At 38.6% G+C, this 22,187-nt stretch overlaps 2 protein-coding genes across 4 annotated transcripts in view; one reads left to right on the plus strand and one right to left on the minus strand.

Moving 5' to 3' along the window:
- Window positions 1-22,187, plus strand: part of LOC109038018 (tRNA (cytidine(32)/guanosine(34)-2'-O)-methyltransferase) — a 270,186-nt gene that overhangs the window by 126,570 nt on the left and 121,429 nt on the right. The window lies entirely within an intron of this gene.
- Window positions 6,008-22,187, minus strand: part of LOC109039410 (uncharacterized) — a 94,799-nt gene continuing 78,619 nt past the window's right edge. Inside the window, exons 4-5 of one of the 3 annotated variants that reach the window (XM_072297286.1) lie at window positions 14,145-14,226; window positions 6,008-7,082 (exon numbers count right to left, since the gene is read on the minus strand). In XM_072297286.1, the coding sequence (XP_072153387.1) occupies window positions 14,178-14,226 (49 nt within the window). In that variant the 3' untranslated portion in view covers window positions 6,008-7,082; window positions 14,145-14,177. The other 2 variants (XM_072297287.1, XM_072297288.1) reach the window with 2 other exon arrangements.

A 22,187-nucleotide genomic window follows, 5' to 3' on the forward strand; every position in this document is an offset into this window, starting at 1 on the left:
AAATACGTCCTTTTTTTTTTTTTTTTTTTTTTTTTTATTTATTTATTTATTTATTCCAAATTTTGGTGATAAATAAAATGAAGTGAAAAAGGATGATCTATCAAACAGCGCACCGATTTTTGGATGACTTTCGCATTTTTGCCGTACCGTAGACCCGGCCGTGAGCTACGGTGCGAACAAATCGTGTGATTATTGGCAACGGTGCTCGGGCATATTCACGCATGTGGTTGAAATTCTGGATTTGAGCTTAGGGTATCAGAGCGTATCAAAACATACCAAAATTCGAAAGTTTGGAGTGATTTATGCATTAAATAGGTAGGTATACGGTAAGGGCATCCCAGATGGTCGTTAAACCTAGAAACTCATAAAAAAAACGGTCAAAATTTACTTTTTCATTGCGGTTTTTTTTCCTATGCTTGGCTTCAGCGTTAGATAGTCACGAAAACACAAAAAAAGTAAACAAAGTTCTTCAGTGCTGCACTCTAGCGGACGAAATGATGCTGAAAACAGGGGGCTACGGTGCAGGACGCGAATCCCGGTGACGCAGTGACAGTCAATAGTTTCACGTATTTGGATGAATAAAACTGAAAATAATAAGTTATGTACTAGTTGAGTGTGGATTTACAGCAGAAGTGGAAGTATTTAGATGCAAGATAATTGTTCTGAAGCGTTAAAGTTGCGAACTTGAGTCGGTGACAGGCTACAGTACAGGACATTTCAGTTGTTTAGGGCCAAAATTCTGATATTAAATGGTAAAAACTGCCTAAAACGATGTTAAAATCTGATTTAGCGTAATATTTTGAACAAATTTTAAAAAAAAAGTCAGATTTTTTCCATTCCGAAGGGCTAAAAAGTCGGGGGACATGGTAGAGCGAAACTTATTTGGTTCTACTCACAAGCCAGTAGTAGTAGCCTTGATGCTCAATTTCCTGGCAGCCAGGGGTTTTTCGGGTGGTATATGTTCACCGACGCCTTTGCATACCCGCGAGAGGAACGATCGGACCTGCCTCGTCTGGTCGGGATATCTCGCCGGGAGAACCACCAGTCCTTGTGACTGGGGAGGTGGGGGACGGGGGGGGGGGGTGGAGGTTTTCAGTCGGGGTCCGAACCCACTCGCGCGCTGCTGACCATCGAGCATTAGGGTGGCCCAAATTTGGCAATGTTGGAATTTTTTTGGTCTTACCCCCTAGAACTGTTCCATTTGATCAAAAAACACTCTCTGCCAAGTTTCAGCCAAATCGGATAATATTAACCCGTGCCGACAGAGCCATCTTTTTTATATGGGATTTTACATTGAAAAACACTTTTTTCCAGAAAAATCCATTTTTCGAAAAATGTGTAATTTCTAGAAAAAATCTGAGGTCATATTCGGCTTTAGCAGGAAAAATTGAGTAGGAAATCATGTATTGGACACTTCAAAAAAATTTTTACCCCTCGTTAGAGCGGCGAAACAACTGAAACATCTAGAAAACGCTAAAAGAGGGTAAAATGACGGTGATAAATTCCAAATAATTACGTACGTCTGCATCCGAAATGAAGCTCAACATATGGTAGGTGTTTCATAGGTACTTTTTTACGCTGAGTCCGAAAACGCTATCCATTTTCCTCTCTTCCATCAGGATTTTCCGGAAAATCGATTTTCTTGGATAAAAAGAGGGTTTTCCGGGGAAAACTCAATTTTCAGGAAATAAACCTCAACATGTGACGGATGTTTCTTATGTGTTTTTTAACGGTGAATTCGAAAATCATAACCGTTTCCCTCTATTCCACCAGGAGCCTTTGAGAAACAAAATTTTTCCCGTAAAAAGGTAATTTTCCAGGAAAAACTCGAAACCCTGGAAAACTTGTGAATTTCGAGGATAAAAAAAGGTAATTTCTTAACTCAGTTGCAAAAAAACATAAAAACACAAATTGCATACTCCTGAATAAAACCTATGCCTGTTAAAGTTGTATGTATTCTTATGGAACGTGGAGAAAAAGTGAGCAAAATTGAGTAAATTTGACAATTTATTGAATATTTTGGAAAATTACCTTTTTCACGGGAAAAATTTAGTCCCTCAAAAACTCCTGGTGGAATAGAGGGAAACGGTTATGATTTTCGAATTCACCGTTAAAAAACACATAAGAAACATCCGTCACATGTTGAGGTTTATTTCCTGAAAATTGAGTTTTCCCCGGAAAACCCTCTTTTTATCCAAGAAAATCGATTTTCCGGAAAATCCTGATGGAAGAGAGGAAAATGGATAGCGTTTTCGGACTCAGCGTAAAAAAGTACCTATGAAACACCTACCATATGTTGAGCTTCGTTTTCGGATGCAGACGTACGTAATTATTTGGGATTTATCACCGTCATTTTACCCTCTTTTAGCGTTTTCTAGATGTTTCAGTTGTTTCGCCGCTCTAACGAGGGGTAAAAATTTTTTTTGAAGTGTCCAATACATGTTTTCCTACTCAATTTTTCCTGCTAAAGCCGAATATGACCTCAGATTTTTTCTAGAAATTACACATTTTTCGAAAAATGGATTTTTCTGGAAAAAAGTGTTTTTCAATGTAAAATCCCATATAAAAAAGATGGCTCTGTCGGCACGGGTTAATATTATCCGATTTGGCTGAAACTTGGCAGAGAGTGTTTCTTGATCAAATGGAACAGTTCTAGGGGGTAAGACCAAAAAAATTCGCAAAATAAATTTTGCTGTGTATAATTGGGCCACCCTAATCGAGCATGCCTCAATCTCGCGTGTGCTGGGTGCGGGTGACTCTCTCGAACCCCCTGTCAGCTGATTACGGCTGTCGGGGGGTGGGACTGACCGCCCGTTCCTGACACATGCGAGCAGTAGTTGCCGGAACTCGGTTATTTCCCCGCTTTTGGAGCAAAAAAAAAAAAAAAAAAAAAAAATTGAATTTCAATCCCTTTAGGCCATGGCGCACGGGTCTAGGGGTGGTTTTAGGATCCCAAATTTTCCGTAGCTTATTTTTAGCCTATTTGGCCACTAAAAATCATGGTGAGCCCGAGCGCCGCGAAAAGTCAGTTTTAGCGCTCCGCCTTAATGAAAAACGAATGAAAGCTATGAGACATTGGAATTTTTTGGGAAATGTTTTCGGCAATTCCACGGACCTAAGGAACTTGTAAGCTGACATATTTTAAACATATTATTCAGGGACCAAGAATGCAAACCGCACTGAAATAGCAGAAAAAGCTGTAGGGGATTTTGTGCGTTATTTCAGGGCGTTCTAGGCTGGATTGCTGAAAAAATTGAAATGAACTTTGGGTAGAGTTTGAAAATGTTTCTTAACATATCTTCATGTACTTTAAATGTTAAAAGGCCTCCCTCCCCTCCTCCCTGCGATTCCTTCCTCCTTCCCGTCCACAATACAACCACCCTATGAACCATCGTTTTTCCAGGCGGATTCTCGGTGTTGCTGAAAATACTAAGACGGACTATTTCCAAAAATAGGTACTTTTAAATAGGTACTTGTTATATACGAGTACTTGTAAAGGATTCAAAGTTTTACTAAAATTATCAAAGTCACAGCTTGGAAGTTTCTAAAGCATAAACATTAATGACAAGCATTGATTGGTAATACGGGAAAAAAGAAACATTTATTTGAAACAAATAATCACCGAACAGTAGGTATGTAGCCGTCATTCATTTTTCAAATTGGAAAAAAAATCAGGGATTTTTTAGCCTCTGGCGCAGTATGTAAATAATCTGTCTCAGTACTTACGGCACCACCAGGAATGTCCCTACAAAAAACAAGATTAATAGGTGCTGGACGTGGCTGCAGGGTAAGCATACAACAAGCACTAGTATATTCGGAACTAGTCTGTCTTAGTATTGTCAGCCTTACACTTTAACCGATGATGAAAGGATAATTCTGACACTTGATTGACTATAATTGTATTGTATACATTTACAAGCCACAGACACAGCCTAACTTGACTTTTACAGCGCCTTAACCCGAAATACCCGCCAAAAAGGCGAAAACTCGCATTTTCTGAAAAGCGGACAAATTACTCATTTTGCGGCTTGCGCTTGTTGTTCCTCAACCAAAAGGCCTCCTAGATGACATTTCGGAACACAAAATCGCGGGTGGTATGCTAATTGCATTAAACGTGTTTAGAGCACACCATGTTTCTCTTTCTTTCGGCACATAAGGGCAGGTCGGCTTGTTATCGAGGAAAAACGAGCGTGTCTGTCTCATAAGGACGGGAGAGTGGGAGAACGAAACTGATTCGGTTAGTGAGGCAAAGAGGCTTGCAGCATCCGAGATAAGACTCCCGTTCGGCAGTAGAAGTGACAGATCACATGTACCTAAATGCGCTCAGTTTTCATGTTTCACTCGTTTGCACCTTGCTCCCTCGAGAGCTGAAAGAAAAAGGGATCTTTTTGACTCATTATCACCGCGAAGCCTTCTTTTATTTAAGGATTTGTCAAAATTTCTACCGTAGATTGTGCAAAAACGGTGGCTTGTAGAAAATTGGTACAAAGGTCACTTTTGTTTAACATTCATAAATGAGTTTAGTGTGATACAAAAGTGGGAAATCGAGCGTGGCACATACCTAGCTTTATAAGGAGTTAAAAAAGTACCGAGACTGGTTCCATAACTCAAAAACCAGGATAGCTAGAGGCTTTATCTTGGTTGCATTTGAAAGATCAACTCAATATCTATCGATTGAAACCAAAATCAAAACTTTCGGGAAAACCTTTCATAAGTTACGACACTGTTTGTAAAAAAAAAAATATCTGGACCCGCTACCGTTTTTGTGACTATTTTCTCTTGCCGAGAACACTCTAAATTATTAATGATCAGTGCACGGTTCTTTTGCAACTAATCATGGCAAAACCTAATCGATTTGGCAATACTGTCAAGTCGTCGTTGTCCGACTTCGGGTGTAAGGGTTTAAAGTCCACGGGGAAAGAATGAATCGGCGGTCAGCCACCCCAAGAAAATCTAGGAAATCGGCAGTTGTCGACAGTTCACAGTGCGTGCTTGGTCTACGCTGCAGATAGTGATTTTGTTTCTGTGTTCGCAATTTTTGATACCATCATGGAAAGAGATAAAGCAGTGGAAAAAGAAAAACATTTTGTGATTCGATACTGTGTTCGACGTGGTTCATCAGCTACGGATATGCTGAATGAAATGAAAGGTGTGTAGCGGGACGATTGTTTAAGCCGAACCGCGATTTTCGGCTGGCATAAGGAATTTAAAGACGGTCGTAAGTCAGCTGAAGTGCTTCCTAAAGACGACGACGACTTGACAGTGTCGCCAAATCAATTAGGTTTTGCCATGATTAGTTGCAAAAGAACCGTGCACTGATCATTAATAATTTAGAGAGTGTTCTTGGCAAGAGAAAATCGTCATTAAAAACGTTAGGAGGTCCACATATTTTTTTGCCAAACAGTGTCGTAACTTTTGAAAGGTTTTACCGAAAGTTTTGATTTTGGTTTCAATCGATAGATACTGAGTTGATCTTTCAAAGGAGCCCAGGATCAAGCCTCTAGCTATCTTACTTTTTGAGTTATTGAACCAGTCCTGGTACTTTTAGAAAGCCTTTGTACTTCACAACTTTCTGAAATTTCTGGAAATAGTTTAAGAGAAATTTCATGTAATTTCACCATCCTGTACATAGAGGGGGGGGGGGGGGGAGGAAAGCTAGTCGTGCCATAGGCAAATAAAAGGGAATTTTGAGCAGAATTGCAATCTGTTAGTTCGTTGTAGTTCTGGAATGAGAGTTCTTGACCTCAAAGGATATAAACGTTTTGAGGTTGGAAACGTAAAAAACTTTAATAAATTTTAAAAGGTGCATTTTATTTTCATTTTCAAATACTTACTCAAATAATTTGCAATAAGATCTCATAGTCTTAACGAAATTAGTACCCTTTTTTTTTTTTTTTTTTTTTTTTTTTTTTTTTTTTTTTTTTTAATTAAGAAGTACACGGATGTCCTGTACTTACCTTTTCTCTTTTAAAGAAAAAAGTCAGAATTAATATTAAGAACAAGAATCTTTGCATGAACTTGAATTACATATTTATAGAGTTTTGACGGTAGTACATGGAAAATACATCAATGAGAATATGTCTTGTGCATGGCAACAAATAAGTGCTCAGACCAAGTTAAAGAACAATGTCAACAGTTAGAAAATACTCAAAAGGTCATTTTTCACCGAGTGATTCAGTGATGTAACCCACCGACACTACTTTAAAGCTGTAAAATTTTTTAGTTCTTCCGACCAGAAAGAAAAAAATATTCACATTTTTACTGTTTCGGCCTCTAATTTCCCGAGTCTGGTACCAAAGAAACTCACATTTTTCCAAGAAATGCACAAATATATTTTGAAATTTCACAATTTAAACAAGATGGTATTAAAAGGAAAGAAAATGATACCTGATGGTGCTAAAATCTGATAGCTTCAGAAAGTAGCAAAGGTCATGAAACATTTTTCTCTTAGAGCTTGATAGACTCTTGAGTGATCAGTGATATGTTGAGGAATATTTATACATTTCTTGCAGAGACATAAATTTCTTGGGTACAAGACTTTGCACATCAGAGGCCAAATCGGAAAAAATCTGAATATTTTTTAACTTTCAAAGTTTTGGGTCCCAAGAGGTAAAAATGTACCAACGGTTATTACTTGACAGTATTTTCCGTTCACCAAAAAAAATTTCAAGGAAATCGGTATATTTGGGTTGCATCACTCACTGAACATGAAAGGACCTGTAGATGAAACTATTCACTATTTTTTCACTGTGAGCAGGAGCACGATCATTCGTGGTTATCACATTTTGCACCCTAATGGAAACAGTACCAAGCATAACTTAACTAATTTACTTACATTCAAAATTTTAAAACAGCCTTTTCAATACAACGAACTTACGAATTACCTAATTAGAATATTAATCTGTATTTTATGAAAATATTGTTTCAAATTTATTATCACTCCTACTCAATTAGGACTATGACTAGAAGTTACCTGCAACAGATGCTTATTGAATGTGGAATCCAACTAGACCATCACCATCTTGATTCATTACTATTTTATTTTCAAACCAACAGCTACTGAAGATCATACAGAATGATTCCTGAGAAGCATAAATAACGCGGAGGATTAATAGGGGGATTTTTTCCCCTTAGTTTTGAACTGCTTAGAAACATACATTTATCAAAGGAAGAGTGAACTATTAAAATTTTGTGGCTAAAATCAGGGTGTCTAGCTATTTTTAAAACAAAATTTCCCTAAAAGTTCTCTAATTTCCCTGACAATAACGGTCAAAAAAACGGAAAAATGTAAAATTCCCTGACACACGGAAAAAATAATTCCCTGACATTTACCTGATAAAATGGTTAAATACTCCTAATTTTTTGACACGGTTGAACTGATTAGATGTAGGTAAGAATTTTTACATGTCTTAGAAACATAATAAATAAATAGAGCCATGTAAATGGTTCCTAAACTTTTGAGAGATATTTTTGCCTCATTTTTTAAATTTAAATGCTCGACAAAAATTCTGGTAAAAATTTTGGTAGAAATCACTGTAAGAGTAAAATTTGCAAAATATTTTCTAGAACATTTGTTACAATGATACAAGGTTACAACGGTTTCAACAATTTTTTTCTTTAAATATAAAAAAGAGAGATATGATAATAAGACATGATATATAATAAGATGTGATATAAAGATATCACATCTCTCTGAAGGATGCACTTATCTTTACAGGCATACTTGCCCTTTGTTTGTGTGCTCAAATGAGTTCGACTTGTTTAGGTGATTTTATCATTCCATTCCAAAAATATCTCTGCCACTCTTCTTCATCACTGAGTACCTCTATCTCCTGCAAAAGCAGAGGAAGTTTCACAGGCCACTCTCCTTCCTTATATGTCTAAAATGTTTCGATAATAATCCTCATTTGTCATATATTGTTGATGAAAAGTTAAATTGAAATTTTAGCTTCTACAAGAGCTGTGACCATTTCAAACCGATGGTTGGTTGAAGTGTGGACAGCCTTTCACCTGCTAAAATGTTGATGACTGGTATTGTATAGTTAAAGCAGAAACATTCAATGACAGAAGCGAGGAGAGAGGTGATCCTTTATAGGGGTCGGGGTTTATTCCAGGTGAAACACCATCTTTACACTGACAAAAAAGTGAAGATTTAGAACCATCTTTTACTTCAGGAAAAAATGATCTTGCTTGTTAATTATTAATTCTTCCACTTTTGAAAAGTAAAGAGTGCACACACTCAGTGATACAGGGTGTCCCAAAAGTCCGCAACCCCCCCTCCCACAAAATTTTTGTAATTCCCTAGGGGGGGGGGGGGCCTCCAACTTTTTTTTTCAAATAGCAACCCCTATCTTGTGATATATCATTGGAAAGAACTTAAAAATTTAAGAATTTTGGCGCAAACCGCAGATCACTATCTTAATTTTGACCGAGTTATGACAGGTCAAAGGTCAAATTTGACCTATTTTCAAAAAATCATAACTCCGGTTCAAATCATCGTAGAGAAAAAAACAAAACAGGAAAATTTACCAAATTGTAAGCACTTTTAAGTAAAAATCACAGAAATTACTTCAAACTTATTTTAAGTGGGGAGGGGTTCGGACCCCCAGATACGTCAGTTTAAAGGTCATACGATTTTCCCACGATTTGAGCCAATTTACCCTTACTTTGCCTCAACATCATCTTGGTAAGTTCAAAATTAGTTCAACAATGCGTCTTAAGTCCCCAAATTTCGGGCAAAGTTAAAAAAGGAAATTAAAGGTGATTCAATTCAACCGTTTAAATTTCGTTTTTTTAACTTTGCCCGAAATTTGGGTACTTGAAAACGCAATGTTGAACTAATTTTGAACTTACCAAGATGATGTTAAGGCAAAGTAAGGGTAAATGGGCTCAAATCGTGTGAAAACCGTATGACCTTTAAACTGACGTATCTGGGGGTCCGAACCCCCCCCCCCCCCCCTTAAGATAAGTTTGAAGTAATTTCTGTGATTTTTACTTAAAAGTGCTTACAATTTGGTAAATTTTCCCATTTTGCTTTTTTCTCTACGATAATTTGAACTGGAGTTATGATATTTTGAAAATAGGTCAAATTTGACCTTTGACCTGTCATAGCTCGGTCAAAATTAAGATATTGATCTGCGGTTTGCGCCAAAATTCTTAAATTTTTAAGTTCTTTCCAATGACGTACCTATCACAAGATAGGGGTTGCTATTTGAAAAAAAAAGTTGGAGGGTCCCCCCCCTTAGGGAATGACAAAAATTTTGACCCCCCTACAAGATGGTCCCCTTGAAGATAGAAACATTCCGAAAGTTTTGATTTTCTTTCTCTAACCGTTCAAAAGTTAAGAGGGGGGGGAGGGTATGAACTTTTGGGACACCCTGTAGACGATTTTCTAGTTTGTTCAGACAAAGAACCCCGCACCATTCTTATGGAAAATCCCCCCCCCCTCCCTAGTAAAACCTGATGAAACTTTGATGTGTTGCTCAGCAAGTAATTCTAATCAAAAGCTCTAGTGGGACCAAAAGAAATGCCATGTACCGTTTTCGAGATATTCGCCGTTATGTATGCGTGAACGGAGGTCTCGCCGGTCGGACTATTGTGCGGCATTACTCGTACCCTTCCCTTCCAGTCCACTCCGGCTTCTCTCCGTTTCTCCGCCACCCGTACCCGAAACTCGGACTCCGACGCTCACGAGGCTTCACTCATCGGCACCGGCCCGGGTGGTCTAATCTGATGAGACCACCCGGGGCGGTGGTGCCGATGAGCGAAGCGGCGAATATCTCGGAAACCGCACATGACATTTCTTTGGGCCCATGCGAGCTTTTGTTGAGAATGACTTGCTGAGCACCATATCAAATTTTCATTAGGTTTTACTGGGGGGGGGGGGGATTTCCCATAAGGATCGTGCGGAGTTCTTTACCCACGGAAAACAAGTTCGAAGGTACGTATTTTGAGCTATCATTAAACCATAATGTCTGGAATTCTTGACCAAGCTCATTCCCTGATTTTTTTCCCTGATGAGAAATCTAAGTTTTTTCCTACTGTATCCGGATTTTCTTGCCTAAGACTTTATAATTCTCCAGACGAACAGTTAGGCATATCGGTTTTTAATCGTTTTTCAGGTGCACATGAGAATTTTTAATTCCGAAATCGTTTTTTATGTTTACACTATACGGTCAATGACCATCTCCAGTATTCTGACAATTTGACGCTTCAAAAGGTCAGTAATGGAAACGCAGGTGCAATAGAGCATGAACCTTGAAATGGTCTCTAGGCTGTAGAAGAAGAGAATCCCGGATTTAGGAACAGATTTCCTGATTTTATACTTAAGCAGGGCTGGGAACCCGGTGGGTTTTCGGAACCGGTTCCGATTCTGGTTCCGTTGGTCCAGAAGCTCGGGTTCCGGTGGTCTAGGAATTCGGGTTTCGGTTCCGGAACTGGTTCCAGCTGTAGGTTCCGAGGCAAATGAATCTAGTTTTGCAGAAGTAAATTGCAAGACCAAGAACGAAAAACGATTTCATGTTAAAATTTTAATTTTAATAAACAAAATAAGTGCAATGACATTTTATTTTGAAAAAAGATTTTCAAAAGAGATTCCATGTTAAAATTTTAATTTCAATTAACAAATTAAATGCAATGACATTTTATTTAAAATTCCGCTTAAAATTATCCGAATCCCCTGTTTTCCGCTCATGTTTAAACTTTCAAAATTATACCCTACCTTCCTTCACAAAACTGCCCACAAACGTTTTCACTAAGTTCCCCACCGACTCCTTGGAAACGGGATGAAAAAGATTTTAATTTCTTATTATTATGTTTATATTTTGAATTGAACTGCAGCATCAGCTAATACCAGTCGCTCTCTCTTTATAACCGATTACTCTCGAGCCTTGACTATGCATATCAGCAAAGGTCCCTCGCTATAACCCTCCGCGGCCCTTTTTCACTCTTGCCAATTTGCAGATTATTACTAAATGGGAACCCATACGGAACCCGGTTCTGTCCAGGTTCCTATCGGTTCCAGAACCGGTTCCGGTGTTCCTGAAATTCGGGTTCTGGTTCTCGTTCCGGTTCCCCGAAACATGCCGGTTCCGCAGGTTCCGGGTTCCGGCCGGGTTCGCAGCCTTGCACTTAAGTTTTTCATTCCCATACGAATCCTGGTTTTTCCTAGTTCTAGACACCATGCATTGACGTGCATTTCGTCAAGAAAGCCGATACGGCGTCCGCGGAGATGGTCATACATTTTCAAGAAAATTAAAAGATTTTGGTGTGTTCGTTTACTCTCCATGATCAATGCAAAGACCATTGATCGTAACAGAGAAATTGGGCGGTCGAAAGTGTGAGCGTTTCTTGGGGAGCTCCTTAGACACCATCTTCACTTCCAAGCGATGCTTATTTTATCAATGCGAGCTCAAAATACGCAACTTCAAACTTGTTTTTCGACGGTTGATATTAGTTCAGGAATATCAGAGAAAATTCCTGTGAACTATGTACTCTCTCTGCTGTTCAAAAATACAATAATTAAAAATTACTGAACATGCTCATTCAAAGGCTTACTTCCATTACTTAAATAAATAACCAAATCAAAAGAGAATTGCATTTATTTACAATTTTTTCAGACCAAATGCTTGTTTTTCTTTCTTTTCTTTGGGTGCAAACTTCAAAATTCTATGATTGAATAATTCAAATACTCTCGTTCAAAGATACTTACATAAAGACGAGAAAATTATGCAGGCATTGTCGGTTACCTTTGATCTTTTTAGAAGTGATGAATATTGCATTAGAAATGAGGCTGAAATGAATCATTTTTTACTCTTTTGTCTGGAACTGATTTGCTTCATAAAATTTCTTGATGAGAGCCATGAAAAGGAGATCCCCACACACGGTGCGCTTGAACTCACTTTAAATGCGACTTGAATGTACATCAAAAATTCAAGTTGGAGGTTGTAGTGGGGTACTCCCTGATGGGTTTTTGGGCAATTTAGAAATAGGTTGTCGGAGCTCCTCGAAAAATAATCGCATTTTTGTGGTTTTTTAGGGGTAAAATAGCAAAATTGACCTTGGGGCGACAAATTAAACCCCCTCTCCCTCATCCTTGCCCCGACCGATCTGAATTTTTAGTATGTTTTCACCTGGTATAAGATGTGACTTTTCTGAAATTTTCATGCCCATACACAATTTTTTGCCCCCGCGGCAGCGTTGCCAAGTTGCGGACTCCAAAATGTCCAATTTGATGATAAGATGAAGGTTTCGAGGTGTGATTTCCTCCAAAATTTCACGAAAAATGTGCGATCCGAGAGTTTTCGATAAGGAAAAGCATATTTGAACAATTTAGAGTTGCAGCGTTGCCAGCTTCACGATTTAAAATTCGTCAAAATGATCCGAATCGCGTTGCAACCTCAAGGTCTGGATTTTTATTTCGTTCAGAATTGGTCATTACGGTTTTTCTGTACTCTATGCATTTAGGTACCATGAAAATTATGCCACTACTCACTTGATGGGTGCAGCTAACTCAACAAGAGAGGCCGGATAAAGCGCAGATTCGGGGAAAAGCGAGTGGTTCGGGTTTACAGATAGTTCTCTGTACATGACACAAAATTTACAAAACATCTTTCATTTCGTTGTCTCGTCTACTGTTGTTATGAAGGAATTTATTTCAATAGAACTCAAAATAATTGTGATTTTTTGCAAATTTTTGATACCTTAAGTTGTTGGAGGTAATTTTCTGGATTCGAACTATCCAATACGCTGTGAGAGGAGGTTGAATTCGGGGACTTTCTAACTTTTTTGAATCGTCGTTTTCCACTCATTTTGCTCATTTATGCTTTAATTTTTCATGTTTTTGGGAAATAATTGGGGAAGGGCAAGATTTTAGATAGAATGTTCAAAGTATGACAGCAGCAGGGGTAACGTTTGAGGGTGGGAGAGTGTTCTCAAATTCTACTTACTGTTGATGGAGTAGATTTAAGAACTTTCTGTCAACCCAAACCGCTCGCTTTTCCCCGAATCTGCGCTTTATCCGACCTCTCTTGTTGAGTTAGCTGCACCCATCAAGTGAATAGTGGCATAATTTTCATGGTACCTAAATGCATAGAGTACAGAAGAACCGTAATGACCAATTCTGAACGAAATAAAAATCCAGACCTTGAGGTTGCAACGCGATTCGGATCATTTTGACGAATTTTAAATCGTGAAGCTGGCAACGCTGCAACTCTTAATTGTTCAAATATGCTTTTCCTTATCGAAAACTCTCAGATCGCACATTTTTCGTGAAATTTTGGAGGAAATCACACCTCGAAACCTTCATTTTATCATCAAATTCGATCTTTTTGAGTTCACAACTTGGCAACGCTGCCGCGGGGGCAAACAATTTTGTATGGGCATGAAAATTTCAGAAAAGTCACATCTTATACCAGGTTAATACAAACTAAAAGTTCAGATCGGTCACGGCAAGGATGAGAGAGAAGAGGTTTAATTTGCCGCCCCGTGCCCAGTGTGCTATTTTACCCTTAAAAAACCACAAAAATGCGATTATTTTTCAGAAATCTCCAACACTCTATTTTGAAATTGGCCAGAAACCCATCAGGCAGTACCCTACTACAACCTGCGATTTGAATTTTTGAAATTGAATGGAAATCTCACTTCGAAACCTTCATCTTATCATCAAATTGGACATTTTGGAGTCCGCAACTTGGCAACGCTGCCGCGGGGGCAAAAAATTGTGTATGGGCATGAAAATTTCAGAAAAGTCACATCTTATACCAGGTGAAAACATACTAAAAATTCAGATCGGTCGGGGCAAGGATGAGGGAGAGGGGGTTTAATTTGTCGCCCCAAGGTCAATTTTGCTATTTTACCCCTAAAAAACCACAAAAATGCGATTATTTTTCGAGGAGCTCCGACAACCTATTTCTAAATTGCCCAAAAACCCATCAGGGAGTACCCCACTACAACCTCCAACTTGAATTTTTGATGTACATTCAAGTCGCATTTAAAGTGAGTTCAAGCGCACCGTGCACAGTGAGTATAGAGCCTCACTTGAAAGGATAATTCAACCACATGCATTCTGTCCTTTGACTTACACTCATTTACTAATACATCGAAAACATAATTCAGGGCATTAGAGAATTCCTAATTAAACTTACAGTAAGACACCATCTGCATCCATTTTTCTTGATTTAGCAATAACATGTGTGACAAATGTACACTGTATTTGTGCAGCTATAACTGAAAAGATACAGTTAATGTGGTTTGAGAATTTCAAAGAGACATGAAATTTATTAAACATTTTGAAGTATTTGAACAATACGAGAAGTAATTTGCTTAGTGAAAGCAAGAAAGGCAAATCGAATCCTAAATAATAAAATGAACGAAAATACCCTGAAACAATTGAGTTGAACTTTTCACTTCACCATGAGCTAGTAGAACTAGAAAACCCACTCTTAAGACAAATGCACCACTTACATCTACTGGGGGACAATTCATTGAAAACAGGGTTGCCACAGTCCGGGAAATCGGGAAATGTCAGGAAAAAATAATTAAATATCCATCATTTGCCTCTAAGAACATGCCCGATATTGGGAACAACTTAAGTTGCATGTTAAGGTTTAGAAGGGGCAATTTTGCGGACGAATTCACGCGCCACCCTATTCCCCTCACTCCTTCTCCTTCCTATCGTCTCCGCCCACGCGTTGTCGTACCTATGCGTGTGTAGCAACTTTACCTTTTTTATACAGAGCAAAAATGGTTGGCCCTAATGTGTTACTTAATCAATTAATGGCTGGAAATCATCTTTTTGTCTCTTTTTTTTTGACGGATCAATCTTTCCAACAAAAAATGATCTTAAGGTGGTTTTAATACAATAAACCGAATTTATTTTATATCTGTTTCTGTTCCCTTTTACTATGATCGGAGTTTTTTTTTGTGGGTTTCTATTGTTGGTTAAAGTGTTATGCCTGAGAAACTAAATAACCTCACTTCCATCCTCCATCTCAGCTCAGTCAATCTGATCTGTGGAGGAAAGCGTCACTTCTATCACTTTTACCAGTCAAGAAAGTCCTTTCTTTTTATATTTATGATGTAATATCTCTTTTATATTTCCTCTATAGCCAATTCTAATACAAGTAGCATTAGTAACAAAGCCCCAGGTTGTTAAAAATTATAGTAAAGCATGTTAACTACTCTTCTCGCAACACGGGCATATGTGCCCTTCTAGTCAAGAAGTCAAATAAACTTTGGGACTAAGTTAATTTTCAGGTTTTCATCAACGGTTTGAATTAATTTAGAACCAACAAATGCCTTAGCCGGTGAAATTCAGAACAAAAGAAGGGCATAGTGCCTATGCAGAATAGGCTTGTAGATAAAATCTACCTAAACTTTGGCTGGATTAAAATTCAACGACACCCAGTAATAGCCTGTTTTTTGACATTGGTAAAGATGCTGGTGGAGGCTAGTCTGCCACCAACCACCAGGTATTTACAATAAAACGTTAGCTGATTAGCTGAATGGGCTAGATTGCTATTATTCTCCAATCAACAACAACAACAGTGCTATACTCTTCTTTGGCAGTACCGCATGTACTAGAGTTTGCTCATCGTAGGTTCAAACAAGCGTCAATCCCTGATCAGCTCTAAGTCAGCACCACTCAACAGAGTTAGGTGATACATAAGTTCAAACGGCATCATTGAAAAGCACTGATGTAAATAAGGGTCGAATTTCGTCGCAACATTTCATGAGTGAGCTCTATAGGCTCTGTAATTCTCAAGATCAATTTTGTGACATCTTTTCACCTTTATGGCCTTATAGTTGTTTGGTAAATTAGTGAGAATAGTTTGCAGGTTCTTTAATTCCTATCATGACCAGTAGCTACTATTGTTTTCTAACTTTCTTTCATCGTTACGGACATGGGAGTTAAAGCTCTAAGAGAAACCTCCTTCAACGATGACTGGCTGAATGACTCACTTTTTCAACCTTGGTTGGAGAAGAAAAAAGAAGATGAAATGGTTATGGAACATCTTTCTCTCTGCAAAATCTGCAGTACAACTAATAATCTCAGTAATATGGAGACATGAGCTTTCATATTTCAAAGGGAAAAAAAAACACCTTCAGCGAGCACACTAAGTATCAATTCAACATTTTCCCCCAAAATTTTCGGGTACTTACAACCAAGCCATCAGGAAGTTAGCCAGGTGATCTGTCCCACGTGCTCAAACGGTAGATGACTCTAAAGTTGAAAGCCATGATTCCTGTATTGCTGATTCAATGCAGTTACAAAGGACGAAAATGTCATATAAAATTGTGTATAGCCTTGCTCCTTACTTTAAATCTGAACTAGCAGATAAGTTAAAATATTGTGAGTTCAACACCATCGGTTTTGGTGAGTCTTTTAATAAAATTTCCAACAAAGGTCAAATGGATTTGTCAATTAGGTACTATGATAAACATTGCGAAAAACCTGGAGTGAGTCTCAAACGAGGGTCGTTCCAAAAGTAAGTTTCCCCATTTAATTCCTCCAAAAGTATTATAACTAGAACACATCTGTAAAAATGTGCGTATAGGAAATTTTTCCAGCTTTTCAACGAGCTATAGTTTTAAGAATTTCAATCAGTGGTTGCCAAGATACAAAGGGTGTTCCAAAAGAACTGAGACCAAGCCTGTAATTCGGCAACTATGATAGATATCAAAATGCGGTTTAAGGGAGGTTGTAGTTCATACTATTAGCTATCAAACCTCAAAATTTGAGCTCATTCGGTTGAAAACTCACCGAGGTATGGCAATTTTTTGAGGACGAGTTGAAGATAACCCTACATGATTTTCGAGTAATTTTTCATTTCGCGAGCTGTTCCTGAGCCCGCGCTACAGATAATAACGCTGTAGATCATGTGAAGGATCATTTGGGCACTGTTCTGGATGAAGGTTTTAATCTGTTAACATGTGTTTTCATCGCAATCGAGACACTTCTTCCGCGTGTATCTCAGAGCAGCCGAAACCGTGTAGCGTAATGAAGTGTTCTTTCGCGAAGCGCGATGAGCTCGCCCGCCGAGTTGAAACAAGAACAACGTTATGCCATTAGCTATGGCCTTCGCCGTGGTCTTTCTGCCACTGATACTTTCAGTGAGATAACAGTTGCTTATGGACTAAATCGACTTGGCAAAGTAAGCTGCCATAAATGCTTTTTCGAGGGTCGAGAGTCGGCAGCTATGGTTCCGCATTATGGCCGCCCGTCAATTTCGACGACAGAGGCCAACATCGGCACCGCTACCGCAGACGAAGTGTCTTAATTGTGATGAAAACAAATGTTAAGAGGTTAAAACCTTCATCCAGAATAGTGCCCTCATGATCCCTTCGCATGATCTACGGCGTCGTGATCTGTAGCGCAGTTCAGGGACAGCTCGCGAAATAAAAAATTACTCGAAAATCATGTAGGGCTATCTTCAACGCGTCCCCGAAAAATTGCCATAACTCGGTGAGTTTTAAACCGAATGACCTCAAATTTTGAGGTTTGATACTTAATAGTACGGACTACAACCTCCCACAAACCGCGTTTTGATACAGGGTTATTTAAAAGTCACGCACCACTGGCCATAAGGGGGTTAGCCATTTGAAATTTTTGAGTTACCCCCTGCCCCCGAGGGGATCAAAAACTGGAAAGTACCTAAACAAGTGTCAACCTCGATATGAGGAAAAACTTCTTTAACAGCAAATTGATATCATAATTAGAACTAAAGTTATGGCCAGTGGTGCGTGACTTTTGAATAACCCTGTGTCTATCATAGTTTCTGAATTACAGACTTGGTCTCAGTTGTTTTGGGACACCCTATGTATAAAGGTTTTCCCGCACGCACCTCTTCACTCCACGGGTCCAAATTATTAACTTCATTATTATAGCAGGTATTATTCCCTCAGTAAAAGTTACCTAATTAAATGACTCACCATTAGAATCTTACCTTATACTTTTTGACATAACCCCCTCCGATGTCTAATTATTTCTGATATCGCAGCACCAGCTTATTAATTCCCTGTACATAGAACTCGGTTGCCTGTCTTTTAAGCCATGAATCAACAGCATTGTTGAACTTCTATCACTGGTGAAGTGTTTACCGCCGAATTCCGATTTTAGTTGTGTAAACAGATTATGATCACTGGGCGCTAGATCTGGCGAGTATGGAGTGTGTGGGAAAATTTCCCATCTAAACAAATTTAGCAAAGATTGAGTATTTGCTGCATCATGTGGTCATGCGTTCTAATGCAGCGATAAAACTTGGTGCGTCAAAACTCCCGGACATTTATGCTTAATCCGTGTTTTAAGTTTTTCGAAAACTTAGCAATATTTTTCAGAATCTATTGTCTCACCAAGTGGCAAATACTCAACTAATAATACCCCTTTAACATTCCAAAACAGTGTTGCCATAATTTTACACCCAGGCAGAGTTTTCTTTGTTTTCCTTGGACAGTTTCGCCTGGTGCTTTCCAGCTCATTTGGACCAATGAGGACCCACAGAGTGGAGAGGTGCGTGCGGGAAAACCTTAATATGTTGGCAACCACTGATCCAAATTAAAAAAAAAACCATAGCTCGTTGAAAAGCTGAAAGCATTTCCTGTAAGCACATTTTTACAAATGTGTTCTAGCTATAATATTTTGGAAGAAATTAAATAGGGAAATTTAGTTTTGGAGCGACCCTCGTACTTCAGCTCAGCTTTTTTAAGCCATGCAACGGTCCAAAACCTGGCCCAAGGCCTGAGTGAAACGTAAATGAATGATGAAATAGTCATGACTTGTGTGTATGTAAGGCCGTTGTAGAAGCACAGCATATGACGTCACGTTTCTTCACCTTTCAAAACTAAAAAAAAGTAGGTATGAATTGTTCTGAGCCTTTTATGTGCTCCAAAATAATATTAAATGTGTTATCGCACTAAGACCAGCACTTTTTAAGGAATCACTGACGTGTTTGCCACAATACATAAAAAAAGATAGGTCACTGAAATTAATGGTCACTGAGGTCTGGTAGTTTCACTGTCGATATGGTACAATATTGTGAAAGCTTCTATTAACATGCATATTGTAGCACAGCATCGTAATTTAAGAATATTAAAAGATGTTATACAGTATAGAAGATTTGGGAGAAGGCAAGAGATGAATGATATGCTTAGAAAATCTGCAAGCAATCTTCTAGCATGCAGCAGGGAAAAATACTAAGGATTCCAGTAAGAGCACTGTAGCAGACACTTCAGTGATTCTTCAAAAAAGGTAAAGGAAAAGGCCCCTACAAGCGGTATCCATAGACAAATGTCGGGCTTGTTGCATCACTCATTTATGCAGGAGACTATTCTTCAGAAAAATACTGGACTTTAGCCGGCCGATTGAGTCTTTCATTCTTACTGTTTCAAAAGCATACGTTCAACTTGAATAAAAAAATGTCGGACTTTGTGCGATAACACATTTCATATTATTTTGGAGCACATAAAAGGCTCAGAGCAATCCACACCTACTTCTTTTTTGACTCTCATGAAAAATGCAAATAGGTGAGGAACGGAGACGTCAAATGCTGTGCTCGGGTGCCCCGTGTGCGAGAGTCAGAACTTGAGAGTGCCAACTTCAAAAATTTTCCCTACATTTTGCTTCCTCGGAATGTTTTTTGCTGCAAGATAAAGGTCCCTCATTTTCACAAGTCTGGCCACAAATGATGGATGTCGATGTTATAATGTATCACCTCTCCATATGTTTCCCCTTCAACCTTAAGGTTAGGCCACACTTCAAACTGTTCCCCACTCCCATAGCTGCTTGTTGATCTTATAGGTTATGTTAATCTCTTTCATCTTTTGCCGTGTCATGCAGTTATCTCTCATCTTAATAAAACTTACGTTTAATTAATCTCGCGACTTCTTAATGAGTTAATCCCTTCAGAATAACAGGTTATGGAGCCCAGTGTACGTTCTTATGTGACGTTGTGACGAAATTCAAAGTATTTCGGGTTTTGAGTGCGAGATTGTGCAATGCTGTGCACGTGGTTCTGACGTGATTTTGACGAAATTTTGACGAAACTTGACGATTGTGGCTGACATTGAAATAATGTTCTCTCACAATGACGACGGAAGAATTGTTCAAGAGACAAATCCAACCCCTAAACGAGGAAAATTATGCGATTTGGAACCAAAGAGTTAAGCTTACGCTTAAAAAGCGCAAGCATTGGGAAGCCGTAGAGCCCAGTTATGAAGGTGCCGAAGATGAATGGACTGTTGAAGCAAGAAGTAAGAACCTAGAAGCTTTAAATTTTTGACTGAAAATATTGAAGATAGATTCATCCCTGAAATTTTACACTTGACAACAGCTAGAGAAGTCTGGCTGAGATTGGAACGAAAAAATTGTGAGTGCACCTGGATTCATGTAGCTGTCCTGATTAGAGGGTTAGCCAACACGACGAAAACAGATGATCTCTCAATGCAGCAATATCTTACAAAAATTCAGAATTTGATATTGAAATTGAAAAATGCAGGTGTAAACTACAGTGAGCCAGCCCAGATTGGTTTCATTATGGCCGGTTTGCCCAAGCAGTATGAGGCGTACATGCTTTCAATTTCTTGTAAAGCTGAAGACGTGAAGAGTAAATTGTATTAAGCCGAAAAGCAAGATAAACTTCAACGGAAAGTAGACGAGAAAGACGAGGAGAAAGCGCTCTATTCAAGAAAGCAACAAGAATCATTCAAGAAGAACGCAGGGTACACTCAGAGATCAAACAACCAGAACCACAATACCAGTGATGCTAGAAGGAATGTTATATGTTTTGCTTGCAATTCTCCTGGACACATCTCAAGGAATTGTCCCAAATTTGGTAAGCAGGGAGACGGTCCATCATCTCATCGCCAAAATGCAGGTACGACATCTAAGCAAAGTGATATGGGTGAGTCAGCAAAAATTGTTATTTTAAATAAACCTCATGTTACTGATGAATCTGACGACGAACTCATTGCGTTGACTGTAGGTAAGACGAGAAAAGGAATTAAAGGAATGTGGATTATAGATTCAGGTGCAACACACCACATGACTCCATTTTCTGATATTTTGGAAAATTTTGACGACAGCATTAAAAAAGACGTAGTAGTAGCCGACGAGAGAAAAGTCGTAGTAGTAGCCGACGAGAGAAAAGTCTCTGTAGAAGGAAGAGGGAGTGTTGTATTAAAATTAGCCGAGAAGTACGGAAATAAGAATTTTAAATTAACTGATGTATCTTTTGTCCCGGACCTAGATTGTAACTTACTGTCAGTCAAACAACTTGATAAGAAGGGTTTTAAGATTGTTTTCCAAAATAACACTGTTAATGTCCTGAAAAACAACAAAGTAATATTCACAGCTTGTGGCTTCAACAGTTTGTATCAAATACGGAGTGAAAAATACATTGTTGACGGAAAAAGTTTGCTATGTAATGTTTATGACGACGATAAGCTTAAATGTTTTGCTGTGACTGAGTGCACCTTTAAATCTGAAGTATTACAGCACCAGAGATTTGGTCATTTAAAGGATTAGCCAATGTTTTGTGAGGGAAAACCTAACATAAAATGTGACTTATGTGTTCAGGGAAAAATGTGTCGAAAGAAATTTTCAATCAGTAAAAATAATGCTGAAAACGTACTTGATAAAGTTCATTCAGACTTATTTGGAAAAATAACTCCGCAAAGCATGAGTAAGTCATCCTATTTTGTTACTTTTTTAGATGATGCATCTCGGTATTCTGAAGTTGCTATTTTGAAAAAGAAAAGTGAGGTATTACGAGAATTTAAGAAATATGTAAATCACACCGAAGTGTTACATGAGACACGAGTTAAGGTATTACAGTCAGATAATGGAGGCGAATACATAAGTAATGCATTTGATGAATATCTTGCCGAAAAAGGAATCGAACGAGGTTTATCTGTGCCAAGAACACCACAGCAAAATGGGCGGGCAGGACGGTTAAACCGTACGCTTCTTAATATTACACGCTGTCTGATATTTCAGTCTGGTCTTCCTAAATATTTTTGGGGTGAAGCATTAATAACAGCAAATGACATTCGAAACTGCTGTCCGTCCCGTGCGATTAACAATTAAATTCCTAGAGAAATATGGTTTGGGAAAGGGTTTACGCCAGACGAAGCTGAAACTATGAAAGTTTTTGGATGTAGAGTGTGGGATCTAGTCCTTGGTGCAGGTAAAC

The sequence above is a fragment of the Bemisia tabaci genome, chromosome 2 (genome assembly GCF_918797505.1).
Source record: "Bemisia tabaci chromosome 2, PGI_BMITA_v3".
Classification (NCBI taxonomy): domain Eukaryota; kingdom Metazoa; phylum Arthropoda; class Insecta; order Hemiptera; family Aleyrodidae; genus Bemisia; species Bemisia tabaci.